This window comes from Ovis aries, chromosome 3 (assembly GCF_016772045.2).
Source record: "Ovis aries strain OAR_USU_Benz2616 breed Rambouillet chromosome 3, ARS-UI_Ramb_v3.0, whole genome shotgun sequence".
Classification (NCBI taxonomy): domain Eukaryota; kingdom Metazoa; phylum Chordata; class Mammalia; order Artiodactyla; family Bovidae; genus Ovis; species Ovis aries.
Genome location: NC_056056.1, coordinates 168,349,302 through 168,368,706, shown reverse-complemented (window position 1 = coordinate 168,368,706; position 19,405 = coordinate 168,349,302). Strand labels below are relative to the sequence as shown.

The 19,405-nt window shown below is 40.3% G+C and overlaps 2 protein-coding genes across 23 annotated transcripts in view; one reads left to right on the top strand and one right to left on the bottom strand.

Annotated features, from left to right (window-relative positions):
* APAF1 (apoptotic peptidase activating factor 1) overlaps window positions 1-11,048 on the bottom strand; it is an 82,140-nt gene extending 71,092 nt beyond the window's left edge. For 16 of the 21 annotated variants that reach the window (XM_004006637.5, XM_060413085.1, XM_042247108.1 and 13 more), the window contains exons 1-4: window positions 10,602-11,048; window positions 7,197-7,375; window positions 6,840-7,029; window positions 6,006-6,203 (exon numbers count right to left, since the gene is read on the bottom strand). In XM_004006637.5, the coding sequence (XP_004006686.2) occupies window positions 6,006-6,203; window positions 6,840-7,029; window positions 7,197-7,334 (526 nt within the window). In that variant the 5' untranslated portion in view covers window positions 7,335-7,375; window positions 10,602-11,048. Of the gene's footprint in view, window positions 1-6,005; window positions 6,204-6,839; window positions 7,030-7,196; window positions 7,376-10,261; window positions 10,460-10,601 lie in introns of all 21 variants that reach the window. The other 5 variants (XM_042247106.1, XM_060413086.1, XM_060413087.1 and 2 more) reach the window with 1 other exon arrangement.
* Window positions 11,049-11,448: 400 nt separating this feature from the next.
* Window positions 11,449-19,405, top strand: part of IKBIP (IKBKB interacting protein) — a 28,903-nt gene continuing 20,946 nt past the window's right edge. For both annotated transcript variants that reach the window (XM_027967646.3, XM_004006635.6), the window contains exons 1-2: window positions 11,449-11,701; window positions 18,398-18,515. In XM_027967646.3, the coding sequence (XP_027823447.1) occupies window positions 11,526-11,701; window positions 18,398-18,515 (294 nt within the window). In that variant the 5' untranslated portion in view covers window positions 11,449-11,525. The remainder of the gene's footprint in view (window positions 11,702-18,397; window positions 18,516-19,405) is intronic.

Genomic DNA, 19,405 nt, shown 5'->3' with positions numbered 1-19,405 from the left:
GTTTTAATGAAATTTGTAACCCATATAGTTACCTGCACTTTCAAAAGAAAAAATAAGGTTTTATAACAATGGCAAATCTAATATTCCTATATTTTAGAACAGACATAAACTCCAGAGATAAAAATTTATCTTTGTTGTTGTTGTCTTTCAGTCATGTCCAACTTTACCTTTAGGGAAGTATCTACTCTTGAACTAGTGGATATGCAAAAGCAGACTTCAGATTAAAGAGCTAAATATGAATGGTAAGACTATAATAGGACTCTTGCTGTCAGTCGCTAAGTTGTGTCCGACTCTTTGTGACCCCATGGACCCCATGTCAGGCTTCCCTGTCCTTCACTATCACCTGGAGTTTGTTCAGACTCATGTCCATTGAGTTGGTGATGCTATCTAACCATCCCAACTTCTGTTACCCCCTTCTCCTGCCCTCAATCTTTCCCAGAGTCAGGGTCTTTTCCAATAAGTCAGCTCTTCAAGTCTGTCGACCAAAGTATTGGAGCTTCAGCATCAGATCTTCCAATGAATATTCAGGGCTGATTTCCTTTAGGATTGACTGGTTTGATCTCCTTGCTGTCCAAGGAACTCTAAAGAGTCTTCTCCAGCACCACAATTAGAAAGCATCAATTCTTTGGTGCTCAGCCTTCTTATGATCCAACTCTCACATCCATACCTAAGTACTGGATAATAATAATAATACTGGATAATAGGACTACTTAAAATTCAGGAAGCACAAATTAGAAGGCAAAAAAAGTTGACTAATCTGACTACACCAGAATTAAAGATTTCTATCAAGGACATCTAGGACAAAGTTAATACAGATGATATAAGGAGAAAGTATTTACAGAGTCTAAAACCAGTAAGTCCTACTATCTACAGTACTCAAGAAACTCCTTAAAAGCAACAAGATGGAAAAAACATCAGAATTAAAGATTTCTATCTAGGACAAAGTTAATACAGATGATATAAGGAGAAAGTATTTACCAAGTCTAAAACCAGTAAGTCCTACTATCTATAGTATTCAAGAAACTCCTTAAAAGCAACAAGATGGGAAAAAATGTGGTATCAAGATGTGGTATCATTGATATCACAAATGGTATCAATAAACTTCATAACAAGGAAACTCAAAAAGCTAAAAAACTCATAAAGAAATGGTCAAGCTCAAGTTATCACAGAAATATAAACTAAGATATCATTTCACATCTGCTAGCTTGTCAATAATCTCAAAGATGGAAGATAACCTAATATTACTAGGAAATGAGGACATAGTAATCACATGTTACTGATAGGAATGCAGATAGGAGGGCAATCAAATCTGGTATTTATATACCCTGTATATTTACAAAGAATATAGACTAAGTAGGCTTCTCAGGTGGTGCTAGTGGTAAGAACCTGCCTGCCAATGCAGGAGACATAAGACATGTGGGTTCAATCCCTGGGTCAGGAAGATCCCCTGGAGGAGGACACGGCAACCCACTCCAGTTTTCTCACCTGGAGAATCCCATGGACAGAGAAGCCTGACGATTACAGTCCAGAGGGTCTAATAGAGTCAGAAATGACTAAAGTGACTTAGCACACACATGCACACATATATTAAATACATCAGAATGATCACCTATGGGGAAGTATGATTCTATGATTAAATATATATATATTTGATCTTTGTCACTATTCCTAGCACATAGCTCTAAATCCCTTGTAATTTCCCATGTGAGAGCCTTAGGTGCATCTTTTAACAGTTTTATTCCCAGTTCTTGAAACTGTTCCAGAGTATAAAAGTGAAATGGTGTCTTATGTTCATATGATAAGCCCCTTTCAACTACACCTGAGTTTATGTTAATAAAGTAATTTCTGGGAAGTCTCTAAATACCTAGGGATTTAGGGGAACCTTGCCAGGGGAATCAAACACTTGATTAGTACTAGAACTTTCAGTCCCACCTTCAGACCTCTGGGGAGAAGGAAGTGGTAAGAGATTGCATTCAATCACAAATGATTTAATCAACTACACCTATGTAACTGGAAACTCCATAAAAAACCAAAAGTGTAAGATTCAGAGCATGTGGGTTGGTGAACACGGGGAGAACACAGAGAGTGATGCATCCACATGGGGCACAGGGACTCCACAGCCTTTCCCATGCATCATGCCTGACACTTCTCTTCCGTAAGGCTGTTCCAGAGTTTTATGCTTGTTTGCATGTGTGTGTGTGCTAAATCCCACCAGTCACATCTGACTCTTTGCAACCTTATGGACTGCAGTCCACCAAGCTCCTCTGTACATGGGATTCTCCAGGCAAGAACACTGGAGGGAATTGCTGTGCCCTCCTCCAGGGGACCTTCCCAACCCAGAGATCAAACCTGCATCTCTTATATCTCCTGCATTGGCAGGAGGCTTCTTTACCACTAGCGCCACCTGGGAAGCCCCTTATGCTTGTCTAATAAACCAGTAATCTAGTAGGTATAGTTCAGAAGCACAGGTAACAACCTGGACTGGCAACTTGTCATCTGAAAGGGTTAGGGTGGGGGCAGGCTGGTGTGATCTGATATTATCTCCGGTAGGTAGCATCAGAAATGAATTAAACCATAGGACTCTCAGCAGGTATTGAAGAATTGCTGGATATGTGGAAAACTGATATATCTAGTGTCAGAAATGAAGTAGTGTTGTAGTTGCATAGAGGAGACACAAAGGAGGAGTGCGTTTTCCTTTACAGGAGGGAAAGGGAAATGAGAATGGGACTTTTTCTTTTAAGGAAATGTACACACTAAGAAACTCAGATAGACTTAATATGAAAATAAGCTGTAAATTAAAGAATATGATTTACTCATCCCTCTGTACTTGAGATCTCACTAACGCTTATTAGGAATACAAATTAAGCTCATTATACACTAGAAAATTGCCAGTAGCCCTGATCTTTTCTCAAAACAAAGTGGTTAAAATCTATTCCAAGACTACCTTTTATATAATATGATTCTTAGGTGATTAATTCCATAGGTTGTTGGTCAATTTTAACCCCTAAAATTAAAAATTCACCCCAATAATATTGAGTGATTTAAATAGCACTAAAGAGCACTTTTAATCCTAAAAATTGGTATATTTTAAAGGAAATTTATGATTATATTGAAACAAAAACCATTACTTCACACTAAACAAATTTAAACCAATTTTATCCTGAAATATCCTTGGTGATCAACTTTGCAGGAGAGGTTAAAAAAAAGTGAATAAATAAATCCTTGGCCCTGAGATTTGCATAGCTCTGAGTCACCTAAAACTTCTCTATGAAAACAAAACAACCAGGGTTTAGGAATCAGGCATATTTCTGACAAGAGTATGATCCAGGGTTTAGGAATCAGGCATATTTCTGACAAGAGTACGATCAACACCATTAACAAAGGCTGTGACATATAAATTAAAACCAGGTGTGTACAAAAGCTGTGCCCCAGCCTCCAACTTTCTAAAACTCTCAGGTGCTTACCATTTACGCCACTCATTGTGTCATCTCATCATAAACGTTCTTTGCTTTTTTTTTCTGCTGCCCTGGGTCTTCTCTCAGGCTTTGTCTAGCTGCAGTGGGCAGGGGCTACTCTCTAGGCGTGGTGTGTAGGCCTCTACCGTGGTGGCTTCTCTCTTTGCAGAGCACAGGTCCCACGGCACACAGGCTTAGATACTCCTCGGCATGTGGAATCTTCCCGGACCAGGCATCAAACTTGCATCACCTGCACTGGCAGATGGTTTCTTAACTACTGGGCCACCAGGGAAGTCCTCCTCACAAACTATTTTAACTGGTGATTACATATTGTAAACAACAACAACGAATATATTAACCACTAGAAGTCGGGAACTATCTTTTTAAATTCCCCATAACTCACTAATGGCTGGAGGCAACCAAAGACTGAGGACGCTATATGAAATTCCTGCTAGGGAATACCCTGAGAACCTCCGGGACTCATCCGGGTCAGCAGTGCACCTGCCACATGTCCTAAGCCCTCTGCAGCACAGTCTGACCTTCCTCAGTCTGGTAACTACCCAACTCCCTTCCCACCTTCTCCACTCTCCCATCCTTGCTGAGTTCGCCTGCCAAACTTGTTTCTATTCTTCAAGCTCCAGCTAAAATGCCATCTCATCCTGGCCTGCTCATCTCCTCCCCGATGGAAAGTGTCCTTCCTTTACTCTAACTTTGTAGGTACGTTATACTCGTTTCTAATGTTCAGTTTATCACATCTATCATAGTTAACCTCTCTTCCTCTCCTACCAGACTGTAAGTAAATTTCTTAGATGCATAGGCTATGCTTTCTTTCTGGATTTTGCCCAAAACAGTGCCAAAATCCGTAACAGAGTCTCAAACACTTACTGACTACATGAATATCTGAAGCAAGGAAAATCAGTTGCCAGATATCTAACGAATCTACAAAGCCTGCCTGGAAAAATTCATTGGTTGCTACAGTCAACTTCCAATTTTTTTTTTCTTGGAGTTACACATAAGATAAGTTACTAAAGATTTTTATTTTTAAAGGTAAATAAATGATAGAATTAACTGCAGAAAGGAAATTCATATTAATGATTCAGGATGCCAAATACAAGAAAGAATCACCCCGGGAAGTCATTAACGGAACTGCGTTTCCAACAATCTTCCCTACAGCACTCTGCAAGAACACTGGACTGCCAGGAAGCTATGTTAGTACAGTACTGTTGAAAGGCAGGGATATAAGCTGGACAACCTTTCAAGACAATTTTTCAACCATAAAATTCCCTCAATTATTAAGATGGGGGGCAGTCAACGGGAAGGACTTTCCTGGTGGTCCAATGGTTTAGAATCCACCTTGCTAGGCAGAGGACTCAGGTTCAATCTCTGGTCGAGGAACTAAGATCCCACATGCCAAGGAGAAACTAAGCCCATGAACCACAACTACTAAATCTGAGAAACACAACTACTGAGTCTGAGCACCGCAACTAGAGTCCATGCACCACAATGAAACATACTACATGAGGCAACTAAGACCCTACACAGCCAAATAAATTTTAAAAATTTGAATGAAGATACAAGGGAACTAGTTTCATTCCAGGATTGCTTCTGCTGCTGCTGCTAAGTCGCTTCAGCCGTCTCCGACTGTGTGCGACCCCACAGACGGCAGCCCACCAGGCTCCCCCGTCCCTGGGATTCTCCAGGCAAGAACACTGGAGTGCGTTGCCATTTCCTTCTCCAGTACATGAAAGTGAAAAGTGAAAGTGAAGTTGCTCAGTTGTGTCCAACTCTGTGTGACCCCATGGACTGTAACCCACCAGGCTCCTCCATCCATCAGATTTTCCAGGCAAGAGAACTGGAGTGGGGTGCCATTGCCTTCTCCACATTCCAGGGTTAATGAGTGCCAAATGATAACACATGAACTTACTGGCCTGGGTAGTCAAGCCTCATTGTGACAGGTGAGGTAGAAAATTAAATTCAAATTTAATCCCCTGTGGTAGGTAGAAAACTGCCCCTCCCTTCCACATGATGTCCACAACCTATTCCACAGAATTTGTATATATGGCCCCTTATACAGCAAAGAGAGACTTTGCAAGTGCACTTAAATTAAGGATTTTGAGATGACATTATCCTGGATTATCCATTTGGCCCAATATAATCACAAGGGCCCTTGTAAGAGGGAGGCAAGAAGGTCAGAGCAGATGTGATGACAGAAGCAAAGATCAGAGGAGAGAGAAAGATCTGATGTTATGTACTCCCAGCTTTGAAAATAAGAAAAAGGACTGTGAGTTAAGGAATGCAGGGCACCTCTAGAAGGAGGGAAATGGAAGGGAAAGGATTCTCCCTGAGCCTCAAAAACGAGTTAAGCACTGCTGACACTTTCATTTTAGCCCAGTAAGAGCTATTTGATCTTCTGACCTCCAGAACTACAACGGTAATATCTGTGTTGTTTTAAGTCACCAGAAGCTTTGGTAATTTGTTATATCAGCAATAGGAAGCTAATGCAACACCTAAACAGTATCTTCTTAGCCAGCAATGGTAATCAGAACTTACCTTCTAGGAAAGAATGATCTCGAACAGCTTCTGCAGCTAATACAGATTTCCCACAACCTGCCATTCCATATATGGTGACCCATCCTGGTTCACCATTCAGTTTGGAGAGCTTCTGCTGAATTGCATTCACTAGCTTCTTCCTAGTAACAAAAACAACGGGCCTCTGTGGTACTCCACCTTCACACAGGACTGTCCTTACTGAAATCCAAAACAAAACAAGCATGAATGAAGAGAACTTTGAAATGGTTACTCAAGTAATTCCATAAAAACCAAAGAGATCTCTGGCTGAGATCTCCGCCAGAATTTCCAACAGAAGAAAACATGGCTAGCATATTAACTTTAACTTTCTGATTTCTCAGAACAAAAGATACACCCTTCAAGATGACTACAGAGCAAGGAAAATCTCCATTTATATCTGCCCTTACTCATCCTCTCCCTCTCTAACTCTCCAATCTTTTTCTCATACTAAAGATTGAGAAGAGAGAGTAAAAGAAGGAATATGGAACTGCTTTCAAGAACATAGATTTCTAAAGATTTGCTCTTTCCTATGCTCGAACTTGGTAAACACACAACTGGAGAAAAATTTAAAGGCTTATAAATTATCTTATTATCTCTAAAAATTAAGGTATATTATTATCTCAGCAGTAGATAGTTCACTGGGTAAGGAAATGAGAAAGTAATATGGACACAAATAAAAATATCTGAATTGGAAAACAAGACTATAATTTTTGCACGTTTCACTGAACTGATAAGTCTCTCCAGCAGACACCATCTATAATAAAACAAAACTTCAGCCACATAGCCACTGTGATAGAAGGCATCACGGATACAAACCATATGAAGTTATTCCACTAACTGAATCTTTGCCATCGGAAGAAGAGACGACAGGAATGCCACCATGCAGCAGGGCAGCAAGATCTTTGTAACCTTCATGAAGTAGAGCATTGTAGAATGATATATAGGAATGATTATCTTTTTTAAGTATCATTTTAATTAGCATAGCTGCTCGTTGCCGTTGGGTGGGCTAAAAAAAAAAAAAGTAATTCAGTATACTATAAAGAATACATTGGCAACATAAATTAGTGGACACCAGTACAAATTTTGAAATAAATTCTAAAAATTTTTAAGAAAGTACAGACTGAATTTTTTAAAAATCAAAAAGAAAGCATAGACTGCTTCAGAGGGCTTTACCTCATTTTTCACTTTTTCCTCCTCTGACACTGTTAAAACTCCATTACTAATCATGTGATCCATGATGTAGGATGTTTTGATGTCCCTTTCCAAGGCTTCTCGATGTTGAAGCAAACAATTTCTAGCTTTTGCATCCATCTTCCCTCAATTTTTTCTTTCTCTGAGCTGTCAACCATGAGCTATAGGCAAAACATCAAATTCTTATCAGGCAAATAAAGATATGCAAAGAGGTATAACCTCACTGGTATTGAAAAATATAAAGAAAGGATCTTATTTCTGCAAATTTTTTTTTAAATAAACAAAATCCAATGCTTTCAAAAATGTGAGGAAATTAGTATTCTTTTAATACCTGAGGAGAGATAGGGAATTTGGAATAGACATGTACACAGTGCTATATTTAAAACAGATAACCAACAAGGACCTATTGTATAGCACAGAGAACTCTGCTCAATGTTATATGTGTAGCTGAGCCCCTTAGCTGTCCACCTGAAACTATCTCAACATTGTTAATTAACTATGTGTCTGTGTGCTAAGTGGCTTCAGTCCTGTCCGACTCTTTGCCACCCCATGGACTCAAGCCCACCAGGCTCCTCTGCCCACGGAATTCTCCAGGCGAGAATACTAGAATGGGTTGGTTTATTAGCTATCAGTTCAGTTCAGTTGCTCAGTCGTGTCCGACTCTTTGCGACCCCATGAATCCCAGCACGCCAGGCCTCCCTGTCCATCACCAACTCCCGGAGTTCACTCAGACTCACATCCATCGAGTCAGTGATGCCATCCAGCCATCTCATCCTCTGTCGTCCCCTTCTCCTCCTGCCCCTAATCCCTCCCAGCATCAGAGTCTTTTCCAATGAGTCAACTCTTCGCATGAGGTGGCCAAAGGATTGGAGCTTCAGCTTTAGCATCATTCCTTCCAAAGAAATCCCAGGGCTGATCTCCTTCAGAATGGACTGGTTGGATCTCCTTGCAGTCCAAGGGACTCTCAAGAGTCTTCTCCAACACCATAGTTCAAAAGCATCAATTCTTCGGTGCTCAGCCTTCTTCACAGTCCAACTCTCACATCCATACATGACTAACAGAAAAACCATAGCCTTGACTAGATGGACCTTAGTCGGCAAAGTAATGTCTCTGCTTTTGAATATGCTATCTAGGTTGGTCGACTTTCCTTCCAAGGAGTAAGCATCTTTTAATTTCATGGCTGCAGTCACCATCTGCAGTGATTTTGGGGCCCCCCAAAATAAAGTCTGACACTGTTTCACTCCAACACAAAATAAAAAGTTTAAAAAAAAAGTACCTGAGGGGAGTACAAAGTGGATGCAACTTTTCTGGAAGGCCATGTACGATGTATTTAAAGTAAGTATTCTCTTTAAACCAGAAATCCCACTTCTAGGAGTTTACCTCAAAGAGATAGTCATATATGTATGCAAAAGATATCCACAAAGAGTTAAAAGAGTGTTTAGATAAGATTAAAAAGATTAAAACAACCTAAATGCCCATTATTCTGAGTATGGATTTAAAAAATTAGAGTATGTATATACAATGGACTATTAAACGGCCATTTAAAATAAGACACACTTCCATGTACTGACATGGAAAGGTGCTCATGACACATCACTGAAAAAATTTTAAATATGATCCCATGTGTAGCACAAAATATGTGTCGGTCTCATCTAAATACATACGGAGATGTTTAGAAGTCTGTTCAACAATATGTTTGGGTTACTTCCAAGAATCAAGATTTAGGGACTTTTTCCCCTTTCTTTTCTGTTGTTTTCTATACTATCTTAATTTTTTTCAATACTCATTATCATTTGTACAATTATAAAACTTCCTTTAAGACTTTATAAACAATGATCATACCGAAGTCCTAATAATTACAAACTTGATTTCTTTGCCATCATAAAACTAAATAGAGCATTCTCAGTATTGAGTATTAGTTCTCAGTTAAGATGGACGTCAGCTGGTATGCCTTCACACATTTCTCATGGGCTTACTCCACCAGTTTCAGCTGAGCTGCTAAGTATGACAAAGCAACAGAAAATATCCTCTGATGTCATTTCTTAGATTAGGAGGACATAAAAACAGAATAATACTCTTCATAGTATAATACTCGAAGTTCCTACCAACTTTATTTCAAATATGATGAAAATTTTTCAATGAGTATAAACCCCAGATCACAATGTTTGCAAGTTTTTAAAGAGAATCTACTAATGTATTACAGTGTGTGTCTAAATGTGCTTATTAATGTATTTAGTCAATAAATATTTGAGTCCCTCCTGTGTAGGGCCCTGAATCTACAGAAATTAAATCATACCCATGAAGGAATTCACTAGCTGGTAGAAGAGGAAAACACAGATAACTATAATGTGATGCACTGAATGCAGAGAGATAAGCACAAGTAATTTCGAGCACACAGAAGAGGAGTAATAATGATTAAGCTTCAAGATTGATTAAAAAGTAAGACCACATGTGTCAGCTGCATACAAAAGTAAGTAAAGCATTTCCCCATTATTGTCAATTCACAAAATTCCCAGTACTGACATGAAATTGCTTGATAAAAGAAAAAGCTATGGTTAGGACCAGGGCTACGGTAATTTTTAAGTGTTAATGTTTTTATTGGAGAAGGAAATGGCAACCCACTCCAGTGTTCTTGCCTGGAGAATACCAGGGACGGGGGTGCCTGGTGGGAGGCCGTCTATGGGGTCGCAGGGGTCGGACACGACTGAAGCGACTTAGCAGCAGTATTTAACTCGGAGAAGGCACCCCACTCCAGTACTCTTGCCTGGAAAATCCCATGGACGGAGGATATCTCAAACATAAAATGTCCCTTAATTTTACAGTAATAAAAGTTGGTTTGACAAAAACAGAAATAAACTTTTTAGGTTAGCTCCAATAGCTAAGGCAAAAGACACTGAACACATAACTAATTTTCAACTTTACCTACCCTATTAAAACTAAAGAAATTAAAACTAAAGAAAACTTAAAACTAATTAAGTTTCATATGTTGTTGTTTTCCTAAACTCTGTCCCCATTGAAACATTATGAACAAACTCTCAGCGTCCCACCTTTTGTAACCACATCAACGTGAAGTCAGGAGTCGTGAAATATAAAGCTCAGTTTCATCCAGGAAAACCGTAACAGTTGACCAGTTCCTTTTTAGACATTTCTCTTCCTGGTACAGTATTAGAGTGATTAACAAATATCCCTTGAACGAGAATTCTAAGTCCCTTAAACTGGCTACTGAACCTCCGGAGAACCCAATTCTGAAAGGAAAGCGAGACGCAAACTTAGCCAAACCTTCGCACAAGGGTCTCACTGGGAAGTCAAGCTGGTGCAGAGGCAACAGGGCTTCCAGACAAAAATGCCCGGCTAGGGACACAGGCCGGGGCCTCACCGATGTCTCACCTGAGCGTCCGCAGCAAGGGGTACCTGGAGACCCCCCGCGAACCTCCGACTCGAGGAGAAGGGGGCGTCACCCCCACAGGCGACCGTCGCAGTCCCGCGGCGCCGAGGTGATCACTCCAACCCAGACACAAAGGAAGGAGGGTCACTAGGGCTGTGGCTCCTTCCCTCAGGCTGCACTTGCAGCCGGGCGGGAGCCTGGCGCCACTCTGGACTCCGCCGCTGCGGCTACTTCAAGTCCTCGCGGGTCGCTGACCGCTCAGGCTCCTCACGGCCGGCTCCCATACTCCTTCCGCACAGAAATAAAGGCAGCCTCTCCGCCTCAGGACCGCAGAGCACTCAAAACTCGCCTGCCGGCCCAGCTGGAACGTCGCGGCCCCGGGCATGCAAATAAACACACCCGGAAATTCACGAGAAGGCCGCCGCCGCGCGCGCTCTACCCCATCTTGTGCCCGCGCGCGCACGAGAAAGCGCCTCCGCCCCACCCTCTGCGGGCGCGCGGCAAGGCCCCTCTGGCGCTCCGCACTCCATAGAAGGGAGGGCCCAGGCGGCGGCGCGCTTGACGTGGCGCGCGCGGCCTGCCTCGCCCCTCCCCGCCCCGCCCCGCCCCTCCCCGCCCCGCCCCCTGGCGTCCTGACGGCCAGTACGCGCCCGGGAGCCACGGTATCCTCGGGCTTGCATTCTAAAGCAGAGGTTTGGGCGACGTAGGGATGTCTCCTACCCCGACTCGAAAGCGGGTGGCTGGGAGAGGCTGTGGAGCAGCGAGTTGATGGCGGGGAGGGAGGGAAAGGGGGCTGGCTCTGGGCGGTGCCAAGTCTAAAAGGGGGCGCGGTCAGCGCCGAGCCTTCTCACAGAGGCTGAGGCGGCCACGTCCCGCTACCCAAGGTTGTAGAGGCGTCCCTCCATTTGTCCTGGGGACCTCCAGACATGTCCGAGGTGAAGAGCCGGAAGAAGTCGGGGACGAAGGGAGCCCCGGCGGAGCCTGGGAAGCGGAGCGAGGGCGGGAAGAGTCCGGAGGCTCGGGGTGGTGGAGGCAGGGGCTGGGCCGACCCCCGGACCGGCGTGAGCCTGCTGTCGCTGGGGACGTGCTTGGGCCTGGCCTGGTAAGTGGTCTGAGGCCGCTGGGCCGTGTCTGGCCTCCCGTGCTTGCCCTCTCCTTGGGCTCCCGCCTCTGCCCCAGCCCCGCACTGCTCGGCATCCTGCTGACCTCCAGCTCCCAAACTTGCCGCTTCTGTTTCTCTACATCAACCCCAAAGAAGGGACGGCGCAGCTTTTATTTTCCCTTTCGCTCATTTCTTGTACTGCCTGCGTGCCTGATCGCCCAACTGGAGTTGAGGCTAATATTTGAGAATGAGGCAGCCATTAAGAGGCTTCCCTGGTGGTTCAGATGGTAAAGAATCTGCCAGTTGTGCAGGAGACCTGGGTTGGAAAGATCCCCTGGAGAAAGGAATGGCAACCCACTCCAGTATTCTTGCCTGGAGAATCCCATGGACAGAGGAACCTGGTGGGCTACAGTCCGTGGGGTCCCTGAGGGTCGGACACAACTGAGTGACTAACACTTTCACTTCACTTTGACTATTAAGAAACGTACACTCGGCCAAACTTCATTAAGCGCATTCTTCACGACTGAAGCGTTCCCGTTTTTATAGCACGTTACTTCCTGTCCACTGTGCATTTGGGACAAATTTGCTCCACCCCATCAATGCCTTGTGGCAACGTTTACAACTTGAAAAGGAAAAAGTTCATTATGATCTTAAAGAACCAACGTTCTTGATATCAAATTTTGGAAGAGTGCTCATATTTGAATCAGTGTGCATGTGTTCAAAGTCTATTCCTAAGTTACGGACTGATTTTTAGTATTGGAAAGCTACAAAAGTATAGAAATTGTGTTCACCTAAAAGTACATATGTATAGTTTTTAAACCAAGCAAATAGCGATATATTGATGTCATAGGAAAAATGAATATTAAGAAATAACCTTACAACCAACTTATTTTCCTCAACCATATCCTTTAGGATTAACCTCTTTCACTTTAATAACGAGACTGATGCTTTAGAGTTTCCCTCCATTTTTCACCGATTTTTGAAGTATTTAGAAGATAGTTACTCGTATTCAAGAGTAATTGGATTCTAGAAGCGACCCCAGATGTCCTTTCGTCTAGATTATTTTTGATGCGAGTAAATTTTGAAGTATACTAATCACTCATCCTGAGTCGAAGTCAATAAAATGTTACTAATACAATAAAGTGAAATGTTGATTATTAAATATTCTCTTCAAAGAGATAAATTGTTATCTTACTAATATAGTTGTTTATTGAATATTTTGATCTTAAATGTACAGAATTTACTATTTTAAATAAACTGGTTTTATGTCTTAAAATGCATGAGTTTCTTTGGGTAAATCAAAAACTGCTGGCAAAGTTGTTCAGAACTAGAACTTAGTAGGCTAAAATATATAGGTTGCTTCTTTCTGGAACCTAATACAACTGGTTTTAGTTACTGCATTCATTAATTCTTATTAACTATCCAAAAATTCATATTCATATGAGATAAATTACTTCAGAAAATGTTCAGCTTTTCAATAATTAGGGTTAGGGTATCCTGGGAAGGCTCACTAATAGGAATCTATAAAGGAAAAAGCTGTTGAAAAGCAGACACTTCAGCTCAGGAATTTACTGTTAGTGCCTACAATAAGAAACAAACAATTATATTCAAGTAGGAAGATTTTATTTGAACTGTGTCTGCAACATAATAAAACAATGCTCAAACATTATTTCTAAAATGGGAAAATTCAATAATTGTTATTGCTCTGGTGAAATCTTTTGCCACAAGAGTTGGAGTATAAATTCAGTCACGATAGCAAATAGCTATTTGTGATAAATTTGGGAATAACAAATTATTAAGAAGAAGAATTTTCTAAAAATATTTAGAATCTGAAAATACTAAAAAGCACACTGGAATTATAACTAAGCCACTGGCATTTTTAACACTAGGATTAGCACCTAAAGATCGTTGTATTGAAAATGCTTACTGTACTGACACTGTCCTAGTTATTTAAATACAAAATTGAATATGTGTGCCTAAATACAGCTTAGGAGTGAGTCTAAGGGCAGAGATTTGAACCCTTGGCACTGTCCAAGGAGGATTTCAAGGCATCACTATTTCAGGATCTTCAAACTTTTAGTCTTTGGATCCTTGTTTGGAAAATAAACAGAGACAATGCATAATAAAATAGTGGTACTTAAACATTTCACAGTTAAATGAAGTGCTGATAATCATCTTATGTCAACTTAACAATAAGATAGAGGTAAGAATTGCTCAGGACTGTGGGGCCTGAATGTTGGGTTTGCATACCTCATTTATAAATTCTTTACAGAAATTTTCCAGATAAGAGTATTGAAGACATTATGCTTTCGAAAAGTTTTTAAAGGTTATGAAGTTACTGAACAAGACACAAAGTCTTTTTTTTTTTTTAAGACGCAAAGTCTTAAAAGCTTATCTTATTACACACAAATTTAGTCAACTAGAAGTTCCACTGTAAAATTTTAGGTTCCTTCTGGAAATTTAAATAGATTCTCTAATTGCTTTTATAAAAGTTTGCCATAGCATTTGTGATAATTATATATCAAAAGTCAAAAGCTCTTTCAGCAATCAGATAATTCAGGAATTTTTTTTCCTCTATCAACTAATACAACTTTTTAAATCATTTATGCAGCAAAATCTTTGCTAACTCCATTTTTTCAGCTTTTGTTGTCATTAGTAGAGTTTAAAAGAGGTATCCTTTAATTGTCTTGATTTTTTTTTAATGGAATATGGTCATTGTTTTCCTGAACGTTCAGTATTATGTTAAAAATGAAGTTGTGGTATGAAACATCGCTAAATGGGTACTGACCCTAGAAGTCGCCCTGGAACTCCCTTGCTTGCAGAGGGTTCATGATAATAGCTTCTTGTGGGTTGCCTCTTTCTTATTACTAATTGAAACAGAGCCAGAGAAAATCCTGTGTATATATATATATCCTCAATTAGCTGTCTACCAACACAAGGAAATGCATGGTTTATTCCTAAGGGCCCTGAATCTATATGAGACCTCTGTAAACTGCAATGGATTATGAAGGAGTCAGAAAGATTCTCTTTGTTAAGGCTTACACTAAGGTAACTAGTTCATCTAGGGCCTTTTCCTCTATATCCATACCTTTAAAATCTTTTAACTATGATAATGAAATGAGGCCTCAAAACACAGGGTAAGAGAGTGCTTCTTTTCCTTTTAGTGGATCTCATCCATTCATTCCATCCTTTGTTGGCTGTAAACCCAAGGCTGATTCAAACAGACCTGGAGCTTGTAATGATATCAAGAGTAAGTAGAAGAGAGCCCTGATCTATTTTACCACTCTTGGCTTATCTGAAGATGGGAAACGCAGGTACACAAAGTAATTCAAAAGAAAAAGTCAAGGTACTTAGAATAGTTGATGTTTTATGTTCCAGGAAATGTAAGAACTTTATAAATACAAACCTATTTAATCTCTACAACACCCTAATCCCCACTTTACAGATGCGGAAACTAGCAAAGGTAAGTTAAATAACTTGCCTAAGGTGGTTGTACAGCTAGCGAATAGCAGTGCCAAAGTTGCCCAGCTTCACATTCCACCAATATGTTGAATCCTTTAGTATTCCTTTAGTATGTCCTTTAGTATGTCCACCTTTAGTATTAATCCGCAAACAGGCCAAGATTCTAGAAATAGAAATCCCTAGCCCAGAATTGTTTATAATAATTTTCTTTCTTCTCCTATCCCTTAGCAGACCCTAACTGTTGTCTTATCTAAGGGAAGGAAGATGGGAGTAAGGAGGTTTTGAACTGCTCCTATTTAAAAATCCCTAAAATGAAACAAAGCACCTTGGGCACTTATCCGGATGCCAGTTTCAAAAATTACTGTTTCAGAATTGAAACCACCTTCTCTCAGTGTACATTTTTGGCTTCTAGAAAATCATCCTCTTCCTTAATGTTAAATGAGTTAATATTTACGAAGCTCTTAGAACAGTGTCTGGCACTTCTAAGTGAAAAATAAACCGGGAATTCCCTGGTGGTCCAGTGGTTAGGGCTTTGAGCTTCCACTGTAGGGGGCTCAGGTTCATCCCTGGTTGGGGAACTAAGATCCCTCATGCCATGGGATGTGGCCAAAAAAGAAATGTATTTTAACTCAGCATCATACAGACCACTGTTGATTATTTTCATTACACACTAAATAAACTTTATGCCTGTTTTTTCTTATATGCATTATTCATATGTAGAAATGGTGAATTTTTTTCCATTTTGGTGAGAAGCTAACTATGAAAAAAAACCCTGCAAATTATCATCAGAAATGATCATTCATATAATACAGTTTTCAAGTTTTTGCTTAGTATTTGAGATTTTGAGACGTGCAGAGATAATATTAAAAAGATTAAATAAAATGAGAAGTCCTGTAATGAACTTTAATGGATCAACCTTCACAAAAAGTTCCCTCTATAAATGATTTTATTCTAAATGAACATATTGATCTATAGAGCAAATCCATGAGTTAACACTGTGGAGTAATGGATGATAAAACCAATTACTGAAATTAGGCTTTTCTTTAGAGCGATCTTTGTTCTTCCCCTCTGTCTACTGGTCTCTTAAATGCCAACAATGAAATAGCCAATCAGAAAAGAGTTTTCTACACATCTTTCTTTGAAATTAGGATAATAGTGTTTTCTAACAACTAGAAGTTTTGTTTAAAAGTTCATATTAACACACAGGAGAAGTCAATCTGTACTAATTATGCAACCTGGGCTTGCTTACTTAAATCACTTATCTCATAGGATAAATATTTGCCGTTATCAAAAGAAATTTATTTCATCCAACACTGTAAACATTTGTTTAAAAACACAAAAAATCCATTTTACTTTTGTACAGTTTTAAGTAACAGCCTAATGATGACTATGAGTTTGACTCACAAAAGTCAGAAGTCTTTCACCTCTCCATTGAGTTTTGGAACCTTTAAATGTTTGTCTTTCGCTCTGTCTTCCACTGTTTTTACAATAGTGTCAATTAGTCATTCTCAGCTTGGCTGGGAGGTTTGAAAATGTATAATGTCTAAGTCACATCCCAAATCAACTAAGTCCGAATTTCTGTGGTAGGACCTAGACATTACACATTTTTAAAGCTGCCAGTTGTCTCCGATATGCAGTGAAGCTTTTGAACCACCGACCCGCATACTCTGATTAAGTCACTCCTCCCGTTCCTACTGGGTTTCACTTGGGGCTCACCTGGTAAAGAATCTGCGTGCAATGTGGGACACCTGGGTTCGATCCCCGGGTTGGGAAGATTCCCTGGAGAAAGGAACAGCTACTCACTCCAGTATTCTGGCCTGGGTCACAAGGAGTTGGACATGACTGAGTGACTGTCACTTCACTTCTGGTTCCTATGGTTTTGCTCCACTGCTTTTTTATTTTGCCACACCACAGGGTTTGCCACTTTTGAGATCTTACTTCCCCAACCAGGGGCTCTCGGCAGAAGAGCGCTGAGTCCTAATTACTGGATCACTAAAGAGTTCCCTGTGCCACTGCTTTTTGATGACTCAGTTCAGTTCAGAGTTGTGCCCGACTCTGCAGCCCCATGGACTGTAGCATGCCAGGTTTCCCCATCCATCCCCAACTCCTGGAGCTTGCTCAGACTCAGTCTGGTGAGTTGGTGATTTGATAAAAATAAATACACAAAGAATTTCAGCTGCTACTTTTTCTGGGCCCAAAGAATTGAGTCAAAATAACTTAACCAAAATGGTGCTAGATCCAAAACATTCCTTTTGTGCCTGGTCATTTCAAGCCCTTACAAACAAAAGATTATTTATTGTTTTTAAGATTGGGATAATTTTTTTGTGCTTTTACTTTTTACCAGATGGAGAATACATTCCAATTTTAGATTGGCATCTAAAGGACACTTGCAGCTCATAATTTAGGGTATAATCAACTGTGCATACTATACACCTTGAAAAGCCCATGTGTTGTATTGTCACATGGACAATGATTTCTGTTTTCAGTTTTGACCCCTGATACATTTTGACTTCTAATAATCATCACTCTCTCTTCCACTCCACTGCTTTTTTTTCTCATATAGTTTTATTTTAAAATGCTTTTTTATCTTAGATAACTTTTGCTTCTCCTACATCTCAGTGTAAAACACTTATTTTCTATATATTACTCAAATATCTCCTTGAAAAAATAGTACAGATCACATATCTCACTCTAAATAATTCATTATTTCTTTCTTCCAAATGTTTCTTGCATGTAATTTCTATTATAGATGTTACCTCATCTCACTTACTGAGCTGTAAACTTGAAGAAAGGCAGTGTTTCACTCTTATTTGAATGTACAATTAAACCAGTACCCAACTACACATCAAGCTCTCCCAATGTTTGCTGAAATAAACTCATGTTTGTTGAAATAAACTATCTACACCAGAATTTATGTTGTCCTTGGAGGAGCCTGGTAGACTGCAGTCCATGGGGTCGCTAAGAGTCAGATAAGACTGAGCAACTTCACTTTCACTTTTCACTTTCATGTACTGGAGAAGGAAATGGCAACCCACTCCAGTGTTCTTGCCTGGAGAAGCCCAGGGACAGGGGAGCCTGGTGGGCTGCCGTCTATGGGGTCACACAGTCAGACACGACTGAAGTTACTTAGCAGTAGCAGTAGCAATACCAGAAGTGGGCAAAAATACTGCTTTAACATTCAGACTTTAGTGGGTATGAATTAGAAAGTAATTACCTGTTTTTCACCTTTTCTAGGTTTGTATTTCAGCAGTCAGAAAAGTTTGCAAAGGTGGAAAACCAATACCAGTTACTGAAGATGGAAACCAGTGAATTCCAAGGACTTCAAAGTAAAATCAGTTTAATTTCAGAAAAGGTAATTATTAATTGACATATTTGGAGAGATTTTACCATTTTTCTTCCCCATTGCCCCCCTTCTACCCCATTCATAAATTATTTTCTCCTGCCTTTTAGACCATTAGTACTTTAACCATTGCTGTTTTTCCTGCTTGTTCACATTCTCCCTTCAGTTTAAGCTAACCTTAGATTACATTTTGAAAGGACAAGACTTTTCTTAATATATAACAACTGTTATTGTTTAAAAGGACCAATCTTCTTATATTGATGTGACCTCAACTTTCTATTTAAATATGAAGTGTCTAGGGCACCGAAAATATAATTGATTTTTAGGTATAAACTTAGAATAGGAGTAGCTCTTGTTGGGCAAAGATCCACCGGTTTGTGTTTTATTTCTACTTGGCAAGTATATACATATTCATATGCATATAAGAATGACTAACCTAAAAGAAGGGGATTCCCCAGTGGTTCAGATGGTAAAGAGTCTGCCTGCAATTCAGGAGATGCGGGTTCTATCTCTGGGTCAGGAAGGTTCCATGGAGTAGGAAATGGCAACCCACTCCAGTATTCTTGCCTGGGAGATGTCATGGACAGAGGAGCTTGGCGGGCTACAGTTCATGAGGTCACAAAAGAGTCGGACACAACTTAGTGACTAGACAACAACAAACCTAAAATAAATATTGCTTATAACCACATGAAAATTAAAACCCAAATCTGTGTTGTAGTTCTTCAAGCTGTAAATGTAAATGCATTATTACTGTGACTTTAGAAATGTGAGACAGATAAGCTTCTTACTACCTCGTTGTCTCAAAAGAGGGTCAGGTGCAACCAGTAAGGCGTCAGCTGGGCCTTATCTGGCTACCAGGGACCAAGCTATCATTGGGAAATATGGCTTGTTTTTTTCATTTA